Source organism: Halyomorpha halys, unplaced genomic scaffold (assembly GCF_000696795.3).
Source record: "Halyomorpha halys isolate HHAL.00 unplaced genomic scaffold, Hhal_1.1 Scaffold64.1, whole genome shotgun sequence".
In the NCBI taxonomy this organism is placed as follows: domain Eukaryota; kingdom Metazoa; phylum Arthropoda; class Insecta; order Hemiptera; family Pentatomidae; genus Halyomorpha; species Halyomorpha halys.
Window position 1 is genome coordinate 842,538 of NW_027116348.1, and position 25,273 is coordinate 867,810.

Sequence of the window (25,273 nt, forward strand, 5' to 3'; positions counted from 1 at the left end):
TGAAAAAGTGAAGAATAATATTTATAATTAATAGAAATAATAAGTGATGCAATAAATTGCAGGAAAATTTATTAATAAATCAGAATTTCGACATTAAGCCATAAAATTTTGATGAGATCAAAATGAAACACTAAATAGAGAACATCTGGAATAATTTAAATTATAAAACAATTTGTTTTAAAGTGTTGAACTCCTTACACATTTTTAACCGAATAGTTGGGAATTATGGATTATAGATAATATAGATTCCTATGATAATAATAATAATAAAACAGGGATCTAGAACTTTCTAACTAAACTAAACAGTACAGTGAGAAGTAAATAAAATTTCATTTTTTTTATTTTATTTTTAATATATTAAGAAGTATAAAATTTTATTTTCAATATAATGTTTTGCTATAATAACTAATTTGACAAATCTGTATCCAATCTGTTGCAGCATTCGATATACTACGAATGTTTGCTTATCATAAGCAACCTGTCAACTTACGTTCATTATTCCAATTCAAACAATTATTAGATTTAATTATAATTATTTTATATCATTAAATGGATTAAGCTGATATACTTAATTAATTATTTTGAAAAAACAACAATAAATTGTTAATCACCCTCGAAACTATTGTTCGACAAAGCTTTTACTAATTTCATATTCATATTAAGTTGTTAATCTTTAAAATCGAATTAAATTAGGTAATTTAAAAAAAAAATCTTCACTTACACTTGTAAATTATTTTTAAAATTGTAATTTTAAATAATTATTATTTTACTTCTTTGTGAACTTGTGTAATTCATCGAAATATAATTAAATTAGATATTTTAGGGGGAAAACAATTGTTGTCTTCACTTAACGTAACACAAAATTATTCTTTAAAATGTATAAAATAAAAAAAAAATCAAGGTCAGAAACATAAATGATGATATATTATTTTTTATATTTATGTTACATATAGTTATGGTATTTATTTATTTTATTATAGTTACATTTTCTTATAATATTTGACTCCGGGAAACGTCCAGTTTTAAAAATAATATAAACTAAAGCAATAGACTGATAAATTGATATAGGATTCTTTTATTGTGTTACATTTCTGGCAATAAAATGTACTTGAAATTTTAAGAGGATTATACAAAAGTCTGATGTCAAAACGGTTTTACCAAGAAAACGATACGAAATTATTGTGTTTATCAATTTTCGGTGTAAAATTTAAAAATTGTATGACTTGTCTTATAACGAAGTAAACTCTTGGATAAGATTGTTCACAAGGGTATAATTTGTTCTGAGAAATGGAAGCGAAGGTAGTCTTATCAATTTTTTATAGATAAACAACATTCCTTAAGAAATAAAATTTAATTATAGATAAATCAATTAATTGTAGTTGCTTTCTTCGGTAGTAGATTTCTGGGTATTATATTGGATAATTATAGTATTAAATTGAATGTATAATATTCCATAGCAGGCCACGTAAGTTCAAATAAAATAGGCCTGTGGAATAATCTACCTTGGATGTTTTGATAAAAATAGTGAACACATATTTTGTCAGGAGAGTTTAAATAAATGAAACATAACTGTCTTCAACATAGCAGACACTGATTACATGTAAATACTTTTATGAGTCTCAATTAAGATTCGAGACCTGGGTAAATAAAGACACAACCATAGACCAATTTGCTCGCTGTAACATAATTAACCCAACAGTAAAAATCTGTTAATTAAAACAAACACATCTGATTATGCTATATTTGACAAAGCTTAAGGGATCATAATATTTTAACGTGGAACGAAGCGACATTATTCAGCTTTCCTTCATTAAGAAAAAATTTATTTGCACAGAGTTGAAAGAACCTCAATATAATTTAACTAGAATCATTACACAAATATTGTTTACATTTTAAAAGAATTTCACAGAAAAAATATGAAGGAATTCGAAATTGTTTAGAGAAATAAAAAAAATCATTTCTATTATTGTATAACTTTTATGTAATTTCAATTACTAAGTAAAAAAAGTATCGAATTACTTTTTGTTTTTTGTTTAAATAAGTATGTTTCGTATTTCAAGTCACTTGAAATTTTTTTTTTTTTTTTTATGGCTTCTTTTCATTTTAGGTAGTGTTAAAGCAACATGACGAGTATGAAACAAGTCTTGACAATATGCATAAATATTAAGAAAACACATAACTTTTTTTTAAAATCCTATTGATACTTAATACATTTGGTTTGAATAGAGTCCACAAAAGATTTTGAAGTTATAGGTAAGATTTTACAACAGTATAATTACTAATTATGCTTATGTTTAGCACATTATTAGAACATTTTAAGTACATGATTAAAAAAGAAATTCAACTCGCTTTTTTATGAGAAGTAGCCAAGGTTTATCATGTAATCGATCGCAATTAGACTTCAACAGAAATAATTTAATAAATTATCAAGAGACAAATTAGGGGGCTATTGTAATATTTAGTAAAAATAAAGTGCATCGTTGAGTAAATAATTCTGTATTATGTAGTATGCGAAATAATTAGCTTCAGTATACATTTAATTAATGTTATAGCTCTGTCATCTGGACATTTATAAAATTAGAATTGCTATATTAATAATTACAGGGGTGGTCTGAAAAGTTTCTGACCCAACAAAAATACAAGACATTTTTACTTAATTTTTCAATAAAATGTCTGCTTGTAATTCGAGCGATGCTCCCATCTCTGTAACTCGTCCAAAAAGTACTCGGCGTTTTTCTCTGCTAAATAAAATTGTTGTTGAAGGTGATTGCATCTTCATTTGACGAAAATCTCTGTCCTCTGAGCGCAATTTTTGATAAGGGAACAAAAAAAAGTCGCTTGGGGCAGGGGTGAAACTGGGTTTACTTTTTCTGCAAATGTGGCCATTCTGTCTTCAGCTTATCAGAAAATGATGCGTAGTATGCTACTATAATGGTTTTTCCTTTCTGAAGATAGTCGATTAAAATAATTCCACAACGATCCCAAAAAACAGTAGCCATCACTTTCCTCGTCGAGAAAACAGTGCTTTTTTTTGAGCCGGTTCTCCCTTTGCAGTCCACTGTTTGGATTTTATTTTTGTTTTGGGTGTATAATGGTGTATCATAGTTTCATCTACAGTAATTAATCGGCATCAAAACTTGGATTTATTGGGCCTAAACTGCACCAACAGAGCGTTGGAAATTTTCATTCGAACACATTTTTGGTGGTTAACGTGAGAAAACTCGGCACCCAGCGTGCGGACAGCTTTCTCACATCTAAATATTGATTGAACTGAAAATGTTTTTGTTTTTGAAACATTTTGGTGTCAGAAGTGCTTTTTAGGGGCCTCAAAATTTTTGAGAAAATTAAATTTGAACTATGACAAATTCTGTTAGAAAACAGATAAAATGCATTTCTGCAGTTCTACATGTTACTTAATACAAAAACAATACAATTTCTCGAACTGCTGAAATAAAGAAACGCGGATTGATTACATTTTTTACTAGATAACCAAAGTTAGGAATTATTATGTTTGAGTCCGTCTGATACGTGTGACCTTGTCTGTGTAAAGAAAGATAAACTTCTCAGAATTATCGAGTTATTATTGATTTATGAAAAATGCGTTTCATTTTTCATAAATCAATAGTTTACTAACCTATTTTCTGAAAATTCTCTAGAAGAAGGGTCCCAGGAATAATTGGGCTTTGAATTAATCATTTTTAACTATTTTTTAACCAAATTATTTACGGTTTCTAATCTATAGCGAGGAGTTTACTTTTTTAATTATGTTAAAATATTAAATAGGGTTATAATTGTCATCTATTTTTATCAATTTAATTATTTTAAATAATATTTCAATTTAAATTACTGGTTTAGAAGAATCAGCTGCCATTTCATTAAGTTATAAGTGCTATATTATTTTTTTACTTTGATTCTGATTAAGTCGAGGGAAAACCTAGGTCTGGGCCATGTGTGAGCTTCTTGAAGTTTTTTATGTACATCACTGACAGTCCACTAATATGTTTAAGTAGATATTCAAGAACATCCCATTGCATAAAAGAACTAGATAGGATTATTTCGATAGTCCGGTTTATTTTTTAAGTTAAATTATTTTTGGTAACGGTTTCGATTACTGTAAAGGTTTCGATGGATACCTTTTTGTCACATTAAAAGAATATCACTCACTCACTGGTTTGTTCATAACGGAATCTAAAAAACGGCTATGGTGCTGAAATTGCTGGTGCTTCTCCATGCTGTAGATGTGGAATAACGCTGGGTTTAAAAAATACCTGAATGGAATTTAAAAAAAAAATTGTGAAACCAGGAGGGAGTGGGTGATTAAAACCGTTCAAAGAACTGGATCCTTCACTGATAAAATAATAATGCAGTGTAAAAATTACTATGAATTATTTTACTCCGTTTAGGGCACGATTCTCATGGTAATAAAATTGTTTTACTATAAATACATGTCTCTTTTTCATTTTACAGTTTATAAGAAGCACACATGCAATTATAGAAAATCCTATTCTATAGAACTGATGCCCACACCATCTATGGAATACAAATAATACTTCTAAGAAATCGTAATAAGTCTTGTAACAAAGGTTTATGCCAAATTTCGTCAAAATCACCCGCGTGGTTCTTTACAGCCGACTCCTATGAATAATAAACTCCGTGGAGAAAATTTTTACTAGGTATTAAGGAACTTGTGTACCAAAATTTAGCCAAACTGATTCAACATCAGACCATATAAATGAGATCATAATATTGCGTCGTCATCTTTGTAAGGATTTTGTATCAAATTTCAGCTCAGACAATCGAAATTAAGCTTAAAAAACAAGCATATGATTAACAGAAGTTTAACTTGATAAAAACCTCGTACAAAAAGTTCTAAAAAATAAAATTTAAAAGATATCAGAGTGATGCGGCGAGAGGGGTGTGTTGGGTTCTTATTAGCTCTGCCCTACTTGGGGATAGAGGGATCATTAGGGCTTCTCAGGTCGATTGTGTAAATATTGTATATAGGAGTGTAAATGTGACTAGAGATTCTTTTATTTTTATCATTATTTATTTATTTTTTCATGAACATAGTTTGATAATGTTCATTTTCTTTATCCTTCTGTTTGTATATATTTTAAGAGAGATTTTGTTTATTTTTATGTACTTTTTTTTTCATTTTTATTTTATTTTAGTAAGAATGTGATCATTCATCACTATTACCTATTGGCCACAATGGTGTGGCAAATTGTAATATCTATCAATAAATGAAGTTCGATTAAAAAAAATATATATCAAACATTGACGTTTTATTATATTTTATATAGCTGAAGTAAATCATAAAGCTTATACTCTTGTTTTCACAAATAAAACTAAATTTCGTTCTTGTATATATTGTATATTCAATGTTCTGCAGTTTGTTTATTTATTTATTTTATATAAGTTTCGACTACTAGGGTCATTTACACATGATTTAGTAGATTACAATTGACCAATTCACAAAGATACAATTAAATAGTGGGAAAGTTACAATTACAAGTTAACAATTAAAATTTAAATTTTAAAAAGTTGACCTAGTTTGTAAATTACTGTATTAAATTATGCATCCACTTATGCATGCTCGAATTACAGTCAGACTACGTGTGATCGTGTATATTAATAATTTTTAAAAAGTGAAGATTTGTTGTTGTGAGATCTTCTCTCAATATCTGTAAATCTGAAGAGAATCGGTGTAAGTCGTGAGCGATACATTCAGTGAGAAAGTGCCAAACGGTGAGATCGTTTCCTCAGTAGCGACACTTCGGTGCGTTTTCTTTTTTCATGAGATGACCGTGGGTGAGTCGAGTACGCAGTTTGATAACCTAAAGCTTCCTCTAGAAAATTTAAGAATTCGACTTTCTTTTTTACCAAATTCTTCCAATCTTAATGTTTTTAATTCATTCGTTGAAATAGGTTATGACAAAAACGAACATAGAAAGAAATGTCTTTAACATTAATTTTTTAAAACACATAAATAAGTAGATATATTGAAAAACTATTGATCAATCTACGAACTCCCTCAACCATTAAAAAAAATGCTTAATCAATAAGCGAAGAATGACCTAATACGATATATCAGTTCTATAAAAGATAACATTTATTGACGGTAAAGAAAAACAATGAAGTAGAGAGCAAATATTTGTTATTTTTTCAATGGGGTGATATGGGATGCCCCTACTATCCAAGGTTTGAACACCCTCACCGTTTGTCCTTGTTTTGAGGTGCCCAATAAAATCACATAAAAATATAAGAAAAAGTTTTTTTGTCACTATATTTTTCTTCTTTTTGGTTGTAAACATATCTATATACTTTGATTAACCATGAGAAAATAAAAAAAAATTACATCAAATGATTTTTTTAATAAAACATTTTCCAATACAGTTATTATTATTAGGTTCACGCCGTTTTCCAATTTTAGGCGCTTTTTAAATATTGCTTTATTTAACTATCTTAAAGTACCCTTTTCCCCCTTTAAGCAAATATATATAAAAGTGATATAGGACCCCCCAGTGGAGCGGCCCTCCCCGATCTTTGTACACCCCGCCCAGCGGCACCTGAGCCAATAATGCAACCCTTCAGTGGACCCAGCCCAACCCCTTATAATTCTATGTGGAAAAGGAAGGGCACTACATATATTCTCTGTAAATGTTAAATAAATTAAAGGCGGTAGGGAAAAAAGGGGGTCATAGTGGGGCGTGTGCAGGCGGGAACCCTTTTTTTGTGTTGTTATCTCCTCTTGTCTGATAGTGATTGCTGTAGATCACACTGCTCCATACATTGTTAATTGCTCCATATAACATACTTGCCGTCAATGATTATATGTATATTATAAGTTCCTAACATGTTTTGATCAATGCCAAAGGTTTAGCGAAACCGAAGGTTCTTTACCGATTCCACAAGCCGATCTCTACATACATCTGTCTAGTGACGCTCGTCCAAAACCAAATCTACCAGATTAATCAGTGACGCTATACTCTACGTTAATCAACATTTTAGGGATCTGTTCGTTTTCACAAGTTATGGTTACTATCAAAAACATCGTAACTACAAAGAAGATGTAGGTCTACACGAAGATGCACAGGAACGGCCAATTGGAAAGACCAACAATCGTGAAACCTTATATGTTGTTATATTTTAAATAAATACATCAGTACTAATTTATAAAGAATTCATTACAAAAAAATTTCTATTTCTATAAAAGAATTCCACAACATGAAAGAAGTACTTTTTGCAGTTTTCATTAAGATTCATTGTATTAGAATTCAAACAGTAAGTGGTATCCTTGGGCTGGTTGAAAATTATACGACTTATAAAAATCTCCAAACTATGACGAAATTCATTACTAGTTTGAATATTAACTCAGAAAAAATGTCTACTAGTTGCTATTGCATTTGAGAGAAAATAAAGTAGTTTCTAGTACAACCGATCAGGATCATTTTTAATTTGCTTTCAAGAACAATATTTTGAGAATTAAATATGGTCTTATTTAAAATCTACAGTTTAGATTAGGTCTAGTTGCAGTTATAGTTACTAGTTACAAGACCTACCTTTATCCGCTTTTTATGAAACTCGCACGATAGAGCATTTAAATACCGCTAAAGAGATTATTTCTCAACTCTTATTTTGTCAAATTTAGGAACAAAACCACATTAAAAAACGTCCCCTAATTTTTCAGTTTATTTATTTCCTAGTTTTCAAGGCTCAATAGAAGGAATTCATTGAAAAATTTCACTATGAAAAATGGTATGATTTTTCAGCTAATTTTTGCAAAAGCCTTAATCCCTTTGCCTTTGATCCTCTCATTTCACATTGCTCATATTAGAGTAAGCTTACTACCCTTGGCCAGTTCGTGAGATCAACCTTCGTTAGAGCTCAATAAAACTTACGTCATTTTTACTGCCTTAATATTGTCTGAACGTTAATTAGCTGAAATCAACCTTTGCTAACACTCATCGGTTCTAATTAGCCGTACAATTTTGGCAATGATGTTATAAGAAACACTCCAATTGATTGCTATAGTACTTATCTGAAATGAAACAAAAAAAAACTGACCATCAATCAAACACTTCAGTTAATTGACTTATCAAGATGGATTTTCATCAAATTGCGTCCCGTCATGATCGGTTGTCAAACAGCTCTAACCTCCAAAATCCAAGTAAACGTTGGAGATTATTCGAATGGTAACAGCTTTTCTCTATTTTGTAAATCTAGTATACGGTTACGAAGCTGAAAGAATATTATTGGATATAATTAATGCTAAGCACACAACAAACAGCTAATATGAAACCGAACGGAAGTTGAGACCATCTGAAGGGACTTTTTTTAACTCCATCTGAAATACCAACCAATTTTTCTAAATTAATTTTGAAGGCCTGTAGATTTATGCAAGTCAAAATACTCCCCCCCCCCAAAAAAAATAAAAATAAATGGTGGGATTGGAAGAAATTTAGCTCCAAAAGGCTTTCCTATAACACTAACTCAATTCATATATAAATTTTTCAACATTTTTAACACCATTTAAACTGGTCGTATAGAAGCATCTTAAAAACAAGGAGGATATCGAAAAAAAATTAAGTGGATAGTATGGAAGTTAAGATCCTCAAGAGACACTCAATCTATATGCAATTTTTAAAACCTCTAATTCAATAAAAGGGCAACCAACCGCCGATGCAATACAAAAGTACATTACTTTCGAAAGAAAATACGACAAAAAGTATGATAATATATAATGAGTATGTGTTTCACAACGAATAAGATAAATATTTTGCTTTAGCCAATAATTCTACTAATATCGACGTGGAAACTCTGGTGTAGCTGACGCCTATTAATATGATATTTAAAGTTCAGTTTTCTCAAGGAAGTGTTAAAATTCAAGAGCTTCAGGAAGACAGACATTAAACTTCCGAAACTCCATCTTCAGGAAGAATTCCCTCATGATGATCAGGCAATTACTAAATCGATTTCAGATGTGGGTTAAGCAGATTGCTACTCAGGAGGCTGAAGGGATTTCAGGTTCCTGCATATGTATGTCAGTGCTATCATCAAACCTTCCTCTTGTTGTATTTGAGATTCTGACCTTCATTTATTTTTATTTCTCTAAAGTTAATTAAGCACTTCATACTTTTAATAAGCAAATAAAAGAAATAATAAAAGATAAATAAATTAACAATGATTTGTGTAATTGTTTCACACGTGGCTGTTCTTTTCTAGGTCATAATTTAAAGGGGGCGGAGTTTAGACTGTGTAGGATGACAAACTATGGAAAGAAAATTCGTTGACTGTTTTTAAGTATTTAATCAATATTGTCTCCCACAATGGTTTATCGTTTTTAAATGAGAGCCCACGGAAAAAATGATTTTAGTCTACTTATGATAAACGTAGAAATGGCATTGGTATCAAATGAAGAAAACAAGTAATATTTTATGGTATTATCGCTTCTAGTAATATTAATTGGATTTTAGGTAATCATTTTTTCATTTTTACCAATAAGATTTTTTTCAATGATTGAGTTGGCCAGTCAATTTTGAGATAGGAAGAGTTGAGTACATTTTTTTTTTTTTTTTTTAATTTTCAAAAGAAAATCTTAATATCTATCAAATTGTTTTTGTTGTTTTGTTGAGTAATTAAACGTGAAATATTAAAATTCAATTTTCTTTATTTACATTTTTGTGACTGGAATCATTCAATTTATCAATTATTCTTCATACGCTTAAAATAAAGCCATGCAGTAAGCTTTAGTCTAGAATTACTTTTAATCAAACCTCATTTCATTATTTAATAGGTTCTCGATAAAAAGTTGAAAATTATACATTTATCAAGACATTGGTGGTCAGAGCTTAAGAAAGAACAAAATAAATATAAATAAAAATAAATAAATAGTAATATATATTTATTATTTTCTGCAGACGTTTTGAACTAAGTAATAGATCTATTTATCATAATTCTTGAGATATTATGTATTTTCATGTCATGCTTGTTGTGATAGATTTTAATTCATTTTCATTTCATAAACAAATGTAATTACGAGTTTTTTTTTAAACTATCAATATATTTCTCAAAAAGCACTTCCATTACTATAGCCAATTTAATCTCCTCATTTAAAGCATAATTTTTTTTTCTAAGCCCCATGAGTGCGTTAGGTTGATGTTATGATGGGAAAAACGGTTTGAGAGTAGTCTCTTTTTCTGCATTGGTAATGTATTTGAAAAGGGGGCTGAGGAAATTGGATCTTTTGGAAATGGGAAGTAGTTTGTGTCAGTCAGATAGTTACCAGGTATAATTTAGTCACTTGTTCTCAGTATAGAGTCTGTTCATGTGGGTCTGCCATCTTTGTGGACGTCCAGTCGGTCTCAGAGTACTGAATAACGGGTTCGTTCAGTACTAGAGGCTATCTAAAAATTGAAAACCCTCCAGTACTATATAATATATATACTATATAAAAAAAGTGGGATTCATCTTGGTTATTGATGCTATTTCATTATTAAGATTGCTAAACTTAATGTTTTGGATCATCCAGATGGAAAGATTGTCCTAAAAGATTGGCAATAATCTTTTCAATGATCGATTCGATGCTTAAATAAAGTTAATACATCTGTGATTTAATTTGAAAGTTACAGTTTATTTATCTGGCTGAGTTGAGTCTTGAAATAATTACTAATTCGTATTATTTTTGTAAAAAAAAAAATACTGTAATTCCACAATCAGTAATATTAATAAAAAAAAACAAGAGGGGAAGAATAGTATTTGATGATATTTAAAAAAGTCTAATTTAGACAAAATTGAGTTGTTGACTTAGAAATGATTTTGATTTGGTTGATGTGATTCAAGTAAGTTGCAGTTAAAGGATGGACGAATAAATAGACTACAGGAAAACTTAGTCTATGTTTTACATATAAAGTTTAATAAGCCAAAAAACTGAACATGAAGGCAAACATAGACCTTGTTTACACCCTATTCTTTCCTTCCTACTTCCTTGTATCGATTTACAATATTTTAATGTATATTTAGTGTCTTTATATACATAGTTTTTCATAAATGCAATCATTCAATCTTCGTGTCAATATCGGCATTATTGCTGTTGACATTGTTGATAGTACTCGATAAGGTGATTGATACCATTCAAGAGCGTAGCTCCCTACACTGAGATCGCTCCATGTTATTAATTTTTTAGGCATATGTTATTTTTTTTATATACATAATCATTTATTGTATCAATATAGATTGAATCCAATATATTGGATTATTTTTTTCAATAATGATCCTTTATAAAAAAAAAGTTATCCTACCGTAAAATTTCCAGAAACATAAAATCCCGAAAATCTAATAAACTCATAATTTGTACTTCACATTTCGAAATTTGTGCATAAATATAAAAAGGTACATTCAATATATCCTGGAATAAATTGCACGAATCTAAAATAGTTTTTCAAAGGAAAACTTTAATAAAACAAAAGTACACGGAATGATTTAATTTTAGAGGAGAAAATAGTGCACAATTAAAGTTCATCAATGGCTGGGGAGTTGGAATTTTTTTTTTTATTTATTTATTTAATGTAATTTACAACTGTACAATGTAATACAATAAGTAAATATGTTGTATGTTTCATATACACTTGAAAATCTTGAAAAGGAACCACCCATTGGTGGTACTTCAAACATTAATTTAAATTAGAAGGTCCCGTGTCCATCTTCTTTTCAGTTCCCTCGGAGGATTATCAGGGATTGATAAGGATGAAAAATTAAGAATTAATGGGTTAGGATGGTTAAGGAGTTTGGAATGAAAAGACGCATATCTGTTTTGGGCAAATCTGCAACGAATGGGATGTTGAGGTCTTTGTGAATGAGTTTATTTGTAACGTAATAAGGAGCATCAAGGATTTTATGTAGGATTTTGAAGTGTTAGGATTGGATGCGGGAAGAATTTGATGTTTTGGTGGAGCCCCAGAGCTCAATTCCATATGTCCAAATTGGTCTGATTATCGTAGTGTATACTAATTTTTTTGTAGTGAATGGGGAGTTTAGAGCGTTTGTCAAGTAAGTGTTTTAGCAATCGGAATCTCCGAGCAGTTTCCGGTCGTTTCAGTCTTGTGCTTGGATTCCAAGTCTTGTCAAGATGAAATCCTAAGTATCGAATCTGTTCAACAGGCGTTGAGTTGGAATTTAAAGACACAACTGCTGTGGTAGATTTATTCAATTAGAAATTAACCCAAGTCTTTTTTAATACCATTTAAACTCACCTTCAATAGATTTCCTATCAAAATGTTTTTATAAAATAATAATTAATGACTGAAATCTACGAAATAATTTTACCAACTTCCTAATTGAAATTTACTTAATTTGACATAAATAGTTAAAAATACTTAACAGAATGCAAACAAATCTTATTTCTTGTTGATTATGATATATAAAAACAGGAAATTCAGATGAAATAAAAACAATTTAGATTATATTGGAAATACATAAGTATCATCTCAGCACAAATTTTACACAACAGAACTGATGGTCCTAACTGTTTGAGACAATTCATGTGATCATTAGAAAAGCCCCACAAAACAGTTACTGTACCACAGCTGAAAAAGAAAAATTGAATATAATATCTTTATTTTGGAATCATTACATCTTAACAAAAAAATTAAATAAAATGTAAATAATTTGTCTATTTTTTTCCTGTTAGGGTTATCTGTTTAGAAACAATAAGCCATTTTTAAAGTAATTTGTAGCTTTTTTATTTGATATCCCAAGCACGACCACGTAAAATGTTAATATATAAAACTTTAAATTACTTCGTTGTAAGGTTTTTAATAAAGTATAAATCAAATTCTAAAAATAAAAAAGAAATATAAAAGCATTATAGATAATTATGAGAGAATTAGTAGGTATATAGAACATGAATTATTTAAAATGAAATAATAATAATAATGAAGGCCTAACGAACCCGAAGGTTCGATGCCGATACCACCAATCGCTCTCTACATATATCTTTCCAGTGATGCCCTTCCAAATTCAATTCTATTAAATCATTTTTAACGTAATCCTCTTATCTACGTTTCGATCTACCCATCGGAGGTTTACCCGTCGGTTCAGTGTTTATTAATATTTTAGGGATCCATTCGTTACTAAGCCCTACAATATTACACGCCCATCTTATACGCCGCAACGCTATAACTTGAATTGAATTTACCGGGTGAAGTTCCCTTAATTCAGTGTTAAAATGAACTAATATTTAAATTATATTACATTTTAATTCAATTTAAAACAAAAACATAATATAAATTCTAAAAATACAAGATATCTGTTAAATTTAAAATTCGAACATTATTTATTGATAGAACTATTACCTATTACCAACAACTGTGTGGCAGATTGTAATATCTATCAATAAATAAATCTATCAATTCCAATATCGCAAAACATTTATTGATGGATATTACAATCTGCCACATCTTTGTGGGCAATAGGTAATAGTGATGAATGATCACATTCTTACTAAAATAAAATAAAATAATAATGAAAAATAAATAAATAAATGAAAAAAAAAGTACATCAAATAAATAAAATCTCTCTTAAAATATATAAAAACGGAAGGATAAAGAAAATGAGCATAATCAAACTATGTGCATGAAAAAATAAATAAATAAAATAAAATAATGATAAAAATAAAAGAATCAATAGATATCTAAATTTATAAAATAGAGAGTTCTTTATACCTTACCCTTTCTTTATTCTTGCGTAGATTTATGGTCGTCTTGTTTTCATACTTAGGGCAGAAAAAAAGGGTATCTAAAGAAGGGGTTACCGAACTATTCCAGCCAGAGTTGAAAGGTCGAGATCCATTATGAGGTTTCACCATGAGTCAATAAAGTCAATCCGTCCCGGGCGTATTCAAACTGGCACCGCTTCAAACTCGAGAATGCTATGTTTTGCCTAAATACTTCGGCCACCATAGGTTATGTGGATTAACACAGAGGTTAACATTGGTTATGCAACGTCTGGTTAATACGCCAAATCCTTGTAAATCAATGAGATTTTACGATTGAACCAGAAACTGATACTAAAATAGTAACAATTCCTAATTGAATGATAATTCATAGTAGTCAAAGAAAAGGATAATATTCCGAGTTTGTGATTGCGTAGAAAATTTCAAGCAAGAATGTTACTTTAATACGCAAATTTTGAACAGTAGTATCAAGTGAAGTGCTTCCTTAGTTTAACTGCAGTGATGATGCGTTTTAATTTTTGTTTTCAATACTTATTCATAATTTCAATATTATAATGAGTGAAAATGAAAACAGATTACATGATAGCTATTTAATTTTCAAATTTCTCAATTGAGATTCTATATTTTCAGAGGAAACTTAAGACGAATGTGTAGCCTGTTCGGGAGGTGAAATTTAATCCAAAATAGAAGAAAATTTATCCTTGTTTATTTAAACAAAACAATAGTTAAATCTATATTTACCCGTCTATGGCATAATCACAAGAACAGTGATGTATTTAGCACGTTTGTAGGAACGTAAAATTTTTTTAACAGAAGGCTCATCCGATTTTGATGATTGTTGAACCAAATGAGGTAAAAAGAAGTCAAATGGATAATTAGAAACGTTTTGAGCTCAAAGACAGAAAACAGTTAATATTAAATGTGTTTAGTCCGTCCGTTTGTGAGGATGTAACGATTTTTTGAGCGAACGATTAAATCGATTAACGAGCTGTATCACTCAAATTACTCAGTGAATCTTTTGAACCAATTTTAGTTCAAAGAACAGAAAAAATATTGTATGGGTGTGTTAAATCTCACCGTTTAAAGGTATGTAGTGTTTTTTTTTTGTTTTGTTTTTCCATTATATTTTCCCTTTTTCCTTTAAAATAAAATGTAATTATTTTTTCTATAAAACCCGACTCAATAAAAACACTATTTACATTAATAGAAGTAACCAGTGGAGATGAAATTAGCGTAAGTATGTAAATGCCTCATTCTTGCATCTGTATTGAAAACATTTCAACATTTTAAAAATATATATATTTTTTTCTAAAAAAATAACACGGGGATATAAGCTATTGTTGGCTATATCTATTCAAAGCAATGAAATGGACACTGTATTATTCCTGACCGTGAGAAAAAAGTTAAACTCAGTTAAGGGCTTACTCTGAACTACTTAGACTGCTTAGAGTTACGGCACAAATGGGGCTAGGGTTCAGTAAAACTTTAATATTTTTTTTATCATAATTACTGGAAGAACAGTAAAAGATAAACCACAAACACATAAAACATTCAGTTAAATAAAAGTAAGAGGAAGATGTTAAATTCATTAAATTTAATAATTTAAAACTCTCTTAGGAAGTTCGAGGAAGAGTGTACGATGACTAACTTAGCAGCGAAAGAGAGCTCATTAAATATGATTTACAAAGTGCTGACTTCACGAAATCAATATCTGTAGTAGTGTTTACGCTGAAAGAATCAATTAAGAAGATACTTCTAGTAGATTGTTAGCTATTGTTTAATGGCATAAAAAAGACTGGTCATCAACGTCATTAATTTCTTACATTTGTTTTATTTTATTTTATTTATTTTTTATGTCTGTTCGTGGTTATGTTTCTGACAGTAAAACCTTTTGATTTTAAAAAATGAAATAATAATTTCATTGTTTTATCATCGTTTCTAAGGAATATTTAAAGTATTCGTTAAAGTATATGAGCCATATTCCACTCCTGGAAGATAAGGTTAATTGGGAAATTATTGTTACAATAGTGGCATTCCGGAGGCGTTTGTTCGTTGTCTTACTTCTAGTAGAGCTCACTACAAAAAATTATTTCTGTTACTTCTGATTGATACTTTATTAGACTTTTTTCTAAATTCTTAGGTTTCCTACTACAGTTCACTTGTTAAAACTTTTTATATTATATCGCTAAATTATCCAACTTTTGGTTTTACCAGCGATTTTGAAAGTCTTATTCTGGTTGAGCAGATGTTAAGACCACTATGAATAACATTATCTATTCATTGAAGTATTTCTTTTAACTGACTGTTTTGTTTTTATCCTAAATGTATATATATATTTTTTTAACTTATGTGTTTCTTCGTATAAACTGATCTACTGCGATGACTATTATGTCTTTGGTTTGACTCTACATTGCTGTCTGATGATAAATTTGTTTAACGGATCGAACATGGATAGTGGATCACTGGAAAGGGGTCTGAGACAGTGAGATGGGGAGAATAAAATTGTCAAGTTTATAAAATAAAATGGTTAAATTAATAAGGAAATTTTAAAAAAAAATAAATAAAATATTTCTATTTATTATTAGTAGTATTTAGATATGTTTACGAGTATTGACTTTGAAGGAAGAAAGGAGTGAAAAAAAAATATTCTTATAACATGTGATATTATATATTGTATATTATGTCCGATTATGTATTGATTGGTATCTTTTTACTGTAGCAACCTAATGTAATTGGGCAGCATGGCTAAATAAAGCATTTCGCTCTGGATACATCATATAACCAGTTGGACGGTCCCATATTACATTTCATGTATTATATATGCATGAGATACTGGTTCTGTTTTGATGAAGGGTGCAAAATAAAATAAATAAATAAAAAGATGCATCATTGAGCCATTAAAGGGATTATATATCGTTTATGTCTGTCAAATGGTCTGTATATTCTTGGAGCTGGTTGACCGGTTTTGTCACTAAACGGCCAATCGTTAGTGGTTCAATGTCCACTCATCTAATTACTCCATAGAATTTTCCGGTGGTTTTCAAAATCGTGAAAATTGAAAATGAAAGTTGAAGAAAATAAAGTTAATTTATAAATATTGTAAGAGATTTTGTAACACTATCCCACAACAATATATCTGAAGATAACCCGCGTGCATCAGTATATCGAGATGAAAACTAATTCCCGGGCTAATGCCGCAAGTAATTCTGATATTCTTTATATTTATACATTAAAAATTAAACCTAATCTCCTGCACATATCTTCAAATGTTTTATTTTTATATTTCGGAATTAACATATATAATGCTTTATTAATTAAAACTTTATTTTTTATATTTTAAAACTTCAATATTTTGGAAATTTTGAAACATTTCAGGATTACTTTAGGAATTAATGTCCAGTAACAAATGAAATTGAAGCCCATTTAACGCTGAAATGAAAAACTCTATCTTGAGCTTTATTATAGTTAATATATTTGTAGCAATTAAATCATAGTTAACACTATATAGTTCTTTAACTAAAGAGTTTTAAGCATACATTATAGTGTTGTCCACACTTTGAACATAAGTATCCTACTATGTATGTAAAATAATCATTGGTTGATTTGACATAGAATAACTCCATTGTCAATAATAAAACAAATATCTGTATTTTCCTTTCATATCTTAGTTCCACAATCATAATAATTATTAAAAGTCTAATCATTGTTGATGAGACCAAAATAATTGGATTTCAGACTATTGACATAAAAATAAATTAAAATCATTTTAATTTAAAAATACTATATAGTTTTTGAAAATTTTCTAGAGCTATTTTTAATTTTTAAAATGAGTCATAATACGTTTCATATTTACTATGTACATTTTGTGGACTTGGTATGTGTTTAGATCTTATGGAATGATGTTCTAACTGTAGTTATGTGTCGTTGTATACTGTTGATGTGGGTTGTGGCTTATGCATTATGGGGTCTACGTTTATGTCACATTGTGTTCTCTGTCCTGAGGATAGCTGAATTGGCGAATTGATGACCAATTAGACGTATTTCAAAAACTCAAGGCTTTGTGATTGAAATTTTCTAATTATATTTTATGAGTGACTCTTATTGAGTTTTTACTCTTTGGTATTTATTCATTATCATTTTTTATATAAATTAAAATTCTAATTCTAGAATACGATGCCCAGTCCCTTCTTCTAATCTTCAGAAAGCCATTAAAAAAGCTAAATTAAATCATTTTTTTTTTTGCAATCTATATTATAATTGAGATTTTTACGGTATTCCCTGATTTAATCGAAGAATTTTTAGAATCTGAGACAAGAGTAAAATTAGTAAGAATAGTAAAAGAGTAAGATAATTATATTATTAATTTTAATAGTATTAATAACACAGATAAAATATTAGAATCTTTTACCATCAAATCCAACAGATTTATTTTTATTTTGAAATAAAACGAGTATTTTTACATCATGTTTGGTTGCATGAGATATGCATCAGTGAATGGTTGATCCTATACTAGGTTTCTTAACATAAAAAAATCTGACAAGCTGTTTCTCTTGCTCATCATAGATATTTATTAATTAATTATATTTTCAGGAATTTATACTAGAAGTCCATTTGATATTTGACCACTAACAGTTGACTAACCAAAAACAATTCAAAGTAACGCAGTCATAGGATAAACAAAAACTATATCATCAACAATGTGTGATTAGTCAGAGTTAAAACATTTTGTTTACTCTTATTATTTAATCTTTGATTCAATTTTATTTGTTTAAACAGCATGAATATTAATTAATAGAAGTTTTGTAAGTTAAAATAAATACAATATGATTTTAAGGAAACAGTTCATTAATTTCCATGAAAATCCTACTTCTATTCCACAATGCTTCTACTCCTACCCAAATAATAGTCCTTTATTTTTGTCCTTGTTCTCTTCTTCTTAGAATCATAACTACCTTCTGAGAATTTATGTAAATATTTGTAATTTTTTCCCGAGGACTCATTAATTTTTCTTCTGAAATAATAAATTCAAAAATAACAAAATTCTTCTCCACTGCATCATTGTATTTTAAGAAGACGTATTCTATTAAGAATGTCTAATAAATGATTAGGAGATGTTGTTCGTGTCCTTCTTAAATTAAACACACTAATATTTACTTTTTAAACTAATATTTATAATGTTTATAATGTTTGAGACATTTTTTCATTGTTTTTTTTTTAAATTTCTGTAGACCTAAATCTATGCCTTTTCAAACATAAAGAAGTGGTAATCACGTTTCATGTCATGGTTAATCGTTTAATAATATAATAATAATAAAATAATAGTTTAATGTGTTACATGCTGATCAATATGGATTAGGAAATTTTTATCAATTTACTTTATAACTAATAGTAAAAAATTAATAATAATAACCATAACTTTTGCGATTAGGTCAATTAATTTCAAGGAATTGTGTACTCATAAAAGTTTAATGTTTGACTTTCATCTAATGAATTAAACTCGTGACTAAGCTGTTTATTTATTTAGAATTGCTTTGGTTGAGTGTACACACTCAAGTACAATCCATCATACGTTACACAATCACAGTAAAATACTTGACTAAATATTTAAAATCACGATAAAATTTATCAATAATGGATATAGTTTCGGATATCAATTATATAAATTAAGAAAATTAAAATCCCACCAAAAAAAAAAAAAAATTTCTTCTAATAGAGGCAAAAAATATCTTCATGCTGCCCGTTGGATTTTTAAGTGACGTTTCTGAAACTGCTGTTTGGAATTTGTTTTAGTAATTAGTTTCACGTATTTGCGAATACTTCTATCTTTCTTCCCCGTTTTGCACATTCATTACTGAAGAACAGAAAAACGATAATATACAGTTGTTTCAGACTGGCACAAACACGAAATAATTTAAGTATTAAAAAAACAAAACATATGTTTCTTTTTTAAAAGCCTAAAGCTGTATTGTCATTTAATTAAACTGTTTAAAGATTGTAATTGGATGTGTAATAAGAACTGGAAAATGGTCATTAATATTAAAAAATCCAATCTTCAACGAGTCAGTTAAATTACTGAGAGAACCTCACAATTGGTAAACGAATATGGAATGTATCATCAAAGCTTATCAGAGAAAAAATCAATTATTTTATCAGACAAAATACCGTCATCATAAAAGTAAAAAAATCAATCAGGCAATCTAAATTAATCTATCAAAAATAAGTAGCTATAATGTTTTTAAGTAAGAGCTTATAACTGCTGAAATTTGAAAAACGATTTGTCTAAACAAAAAATTATAATTTTTAAAATGATTTAATTTGTTCTAGGATTTATTTCTAAGGAATTTGTTTGTTCTTTTCATATTAAGATGTTGTAGTAAAAAATAAATTTCCTTTAGAATATCTTCATCTGCTAATATTTCTATTATACTTAATATTGTTCTAATATACAATTAAAAAATTTATTTTAACTATGAGAAGATAGTTGACCATGGATAATATATAGAGAAGAAAATAGGGGTGCGCTCAGAAAATAACACAAATAAGTTTTAAAAACTTATTTAATAGTGCCAACGTTTCGCCCAAAATTTTCAGCCTTTATGAGGGCTAACAAAAAAGAGCAAGATAACAACCAATGAAAAAAATATATAAATATACAGAATAATTAAAGTTAATAATTGTACAGAATGAAAATTAATAAACTAAAATAATAAAAGTAGTGTAAAATAAAACGTATATATTGGTAATTAAATATGTGAGTAAAATAACACAATTAAGGAAATGAAAACATAAAGTTATATAATGCAAGAAATATGAATATAGAATAAAGAGACAAAATATATTAATTTTTCATTAATTATTAACTTTATTTATTCTGTATATTTTTTTCCTTTTTTTAATTAATTGGTTGTTATCTCGTTCTTTGTTCTTAGCCCTGTGGAATATTGGCACTATTAAATTTTTTTAAAAATTTATTTGTGTTATTTTATCACCGCACCTCCTACCACCTTTTCTCCTCATATATGTATTTTAACGTTTATTAACAATTTATTTATATAATCAGAAGCATTTACACAATTTTACCTTATTACCAAGTATGTCCATTTATTTTTCGAAATTTTGTCCTATGGTTACTTAATTAAAAACTGTTTAATGTAAAAATACAACATTGTTAAACAATAACATTCGCTATCGATACATTCATCTGACCCTTTAACATCAATGTGAAATATCTCTTTGTGCATATTATATGTCTATAATTAATAAATTTTGCTATTGCTATGAATATTATAGTTTTGAATTGGAGAATTTTATTTTTTAATGTTTCTACTGACTTTTTCGGTCTCTACTTATATGTCAGACCTATTTTTTATTTCTTCATAGAGGATATATAAGTTTTTTGTGTATAATAGGGTATATAAGTTTTGTAGTTTATAATACTTTTAATAAATTTAACTTCTTATTTAACCATTTAACAGCGTCAAAATTATTTTAAAAAGTCCTCATTTTGAGGAGTATAGTGGAAATCACCGGAATCTTTGAGACAGTTATACATTACAGACCCCTTTCTCGAGTAGTATACTAGAATTCGAACCCTCCCTACGTGCGTATTGTGTGAGCCCTAGAATTGGAGAGTGGTATTTGGGGCGAAACGTACCAGTCTCAAAAACTGCTTTTGTGCAGGGAAGCAAGAAAATAGTCAAATATTTACATTTATTAAAACTGTTTACTATTTTATAATAGTTTATTATATGAGACCATATTCTATTTTTTTTTTTTATTCATTAATATTTATAATCCCTGGAATTATTTATTTTTATTCTATTTACTGATAAAAATGTTTAATTCATTTTATTTATTGTAATTTTTTACATGTAACAGTAATTTTTAAGATGCGATTCATAAATATTATATATTTCATATAACTTGTTTAAAGGACCCGGTTGAATTCTTCAATATTTCTTTTTATGATACAATTTTCGTTTACAGAAAAACAGTAGGTTATAAAAAAATATAGTTATTGCTGTAAAACACAATATTCAAGAAGTGTGATTAACAACAATAATACTTTCATACTAAGAAAAAGGCAATAAACTGATTCTGTCATTCCATTAAAAGTAGGCGTACATTTGTATTTATTTTTACTCAATGTTTTTCTTTTATGCCTTTTTTAAAATTCCAGTAAAATTTTTTCTCGGAATTAACTGTAACATAAGAGCCATAAAATCCTCAGTAAAAAATAAATCATATAAACAACTAAAAATTTAAAGAAAATAAATTTCACATGATGATAAAAACAAATTTAAAAGATAACGGTTTAAACTAAATTATTTAGAAAAACAAGAATCATGGAATGGAAAATAATTCTTGTAGTTACCCGAAGGTTATTAATAGAATAAGGTATTAAATAGAAATCTGTAGTATTAACATCATTACACTTATGACGTTTATGAGCTAGATCTTCTTTGAAAAAAAAAATTCAAAGATCGGAATATGATTTTTATTAAACCAAGGTTGAAATATAACAATATTAAATATTACAAATATTAGTAGAAATACCAAAAACTTTTTAATTTCATTGTTTATGCGTGTATATAATTGATTTTCATACAAATAGTTGAATTTGTTATTAGTTTTGTCTATTCGTGCGATGGAAAAAATTAAAAGTTAATTTTGTATTACTAACAATTGTTCAATTATGAAAATCAAAAGTTACAAGAAATCTACAGAATTAACATATCAATATTCGTATGATGCATATGAGGTATGTATTTTTCAAATTAAAATAGATGAAAATGATTAACACAATAAATATTATTTTCGATTCAAATCTAAAAGGTATTTTTTTATATTGTGTTCATTTCAATGTATTGTAAGTTTATTAAATAAAATCAATTTTGTTTGACAGAACAGAAGGAATGCGCACTGTACACAAAATGATGATAATCATTATTTCGGTATAGTAGTGAAATTTAACAGTTAGTTTTCTGGTATTAACAATTTTTTTCCATGATTAGAAACAAAAGTTAAGACTCAAATTAAACCAAAAAATAGAGACAATAATCATATTAAACAATGTACAACTCTGTGAATTCTGAAAAATTAAGATTCACGTAATTAAAGTATAATTTGAAAGAAGAGTGTAAACTAAATTAAATAAAAACAAAATATAACCACATGAAAAATAAATTTTATAGTGTCCTGAAGATTCCCAGGTATTAAATAAAAATCTGTATAATTAACACGCTTTATAATTATTATGCTTATAGCTATAAAAATTTTTAAAAATGAAATGTATCCAAAGCAGCCTGAGTACGATGTTTAATAAAATCAAAATATTTTTCCATTCTAATTGCTACTTTTTATAATTGTTTTTATTACGTTATATATTTAGTAGGTTTTTTACGTCATTTAGTATTTGTTTTGATTGATAGAGCATAAGGAGTGAGTAACGTGACAAAATAATAATGATTAGATTAAATTATTTATATTGAAATCAATTTAATGATGCTAACATTTTTTTTTCTACAACAGAAAAGCTAAATTACAAATAGACTTAAAAAGTCTATTTACTGATTTTCGGAAATAAAAATAATTTTTTAATGATCAAATAATGTAAAATAAAAAAAAATAATAATAATAGTTTGAAGATTTCTGGGTAATAAATATAAATTTATAAAATTAACAAATAATTATTCTTATGAGCTGTGTAATTTTGAAATTAAAAAGAATAAATTCAAAACAACCACGTAAATTTTTATTATCAGCAACAAACAGAAACTTAGGTTTTTATACGTTAAGCTAAATTTGTTTTGATTGATAGAACAAAAGGAATCCGTAGCGTGACAAAATAACAATGATCATAGACAATTATTTAGATACAATAGAAAAATTAAAAGTTAATTTTATGATAATCAAAAAGGTTTTTCGTTATGAAATATTACAAGAATCTTTATTCAGTGATTTTTTGAAACAAGAATTAAGAAGTAAGTTTAAAATATATTATATAATTAAAAAATATCGGTTTTGATAATAGATTCAAAGATACTATTATTTTGATTAAATCGATTCTTTTAATATTAACAACTTTAATCTATATTTTTAAATTAGATCGTAAAGTCAAAAATTAAAATAATGCTTGCTACATAGTTAATACAATTTTTTACATTTTAACCTATAGACCATAAGGGATTAAAAAAAAAATTATTTTTCTTTTACTACTATAAAAAATTAATCAAAATTAAAAATTAGACGCTACAGAGGACATTTACTTACGTGGATCAGGCCTAACTTTGAGCCGATGCTGCTTGATGTGAGCGTGCACAAGGCAGATACAGACGGCGAGTAGCACATACCTAACCGACATCTCACCACGGACTGACTGAACAGACGCAGCTCCGGAGGTCAGCCACCTACTGCGGCACACTTCTTCACTACTGCCATACTCCACTTGAGTTGTACCCCTGCTCTGGTCGCGTACCTGACATAGATTACGTTGCTAAGCTCCCGCCTGGGTCAGATGCCCAGCACATGTTAAATCAAATGATTCTATAGCTTAACAACCCTGCAATCTTTAATCTTTTCAAAAGAAAGTCGTAAGAATTGCAGTGGATGCACCTTGGTTTGTAAGAAACAGCCAATAACAATCGGGAATTACAAATAGAGACAATAGAGAAGATTACATAAAAAAAAAAAAGTCCATGAAGTTCCATTCCCAGTTACCTACAGTTAAAGGAGCAGTGACCTACAACTTGGGAATTCCAACTACACCCTGAAGACTGAAGCCCAGGCTGCTGCAGGAGATCCTGTTATAAATTTTATATTTATCAGTTCTGTTATTTTCACTCTAAAATTTTATTTTATCTCAATTTCTTTTTTTCCCTCTTCATCTTTTTTGCTTTTTTTTCATTATAAGTCAATTATTTTTTTTTAAAATCCATAAATGTCATTGTTTTTGTTATTAACTTTATTTTTATCTTTTATTAAGAATTATTATTGTAATCTATTTTATCTTAATTTTTTTTATTCATAACATTGTAGGTGCCTTTTGTATGAGGCTGTGCTCCTCCCCCCATAATCAATTGTTAAAAAAAAAATGTACCTCTTACATTAACCATGTAAGGCCCATCAGGCCGATCTGGTATTAAGTAAATACAAAAAAAAAAAAGAAAGACAAAACCAGCTGAATTAGTTATCCACTGTATTTGATACATTGTAGAACCCCGGAATCCGGAATAGTATAATATGGAGAGGCCTATTTCAGATAAAATATGGTATCATCAGCAAACATAAAATTCTTGATATTAATGACATTAATTAATTATTTAATACGTTTTTGTAATTAAATGTTTTCTCATGTTTGTGGTATTTTGTGAGCTATAAATATGTAAGCAAATTTTTGTCCATTTAATTATTTTTTGTCCTCTTCTATTTATTTAATTTATATATTTATAATTATGGTATGAATGAGCTCTATGATCCATATTAGCTTTGTCTAAAAATATGACAATGTAATATTACACCATAAAAAAATATGTAAATGGG

General features: G+C 28.2%; 1 protein-coding gene across 1 annotated transcript in view; it reads right to left on the minus strand.

The window, feature by feature from the left end:
- LOC106692616 (sodium/potassium/calcium exchanger 5) overlaps positions 1 to 24,200 on the minus strand; it is a 118,528-nt gene extending 94,328 nt beyond the window's left edge. Inside the window, exon 1 of the mRNA XM_014438669.1 lies at positions 24,005 to 24,200. Within this exon, the coding sequence (XP_014294155.1) occupies positions 24,005 to 24,095 (91 nt within the window). The 5' untranslated portion in view covers positions 24,096 to 24,200. The remainder of the gene's footprint in view (positions 1 to 24,004) is intronic.
- Between the last annotated feature and the right edge of the window lie 1,073 nt (positions 24,201 to 25,273).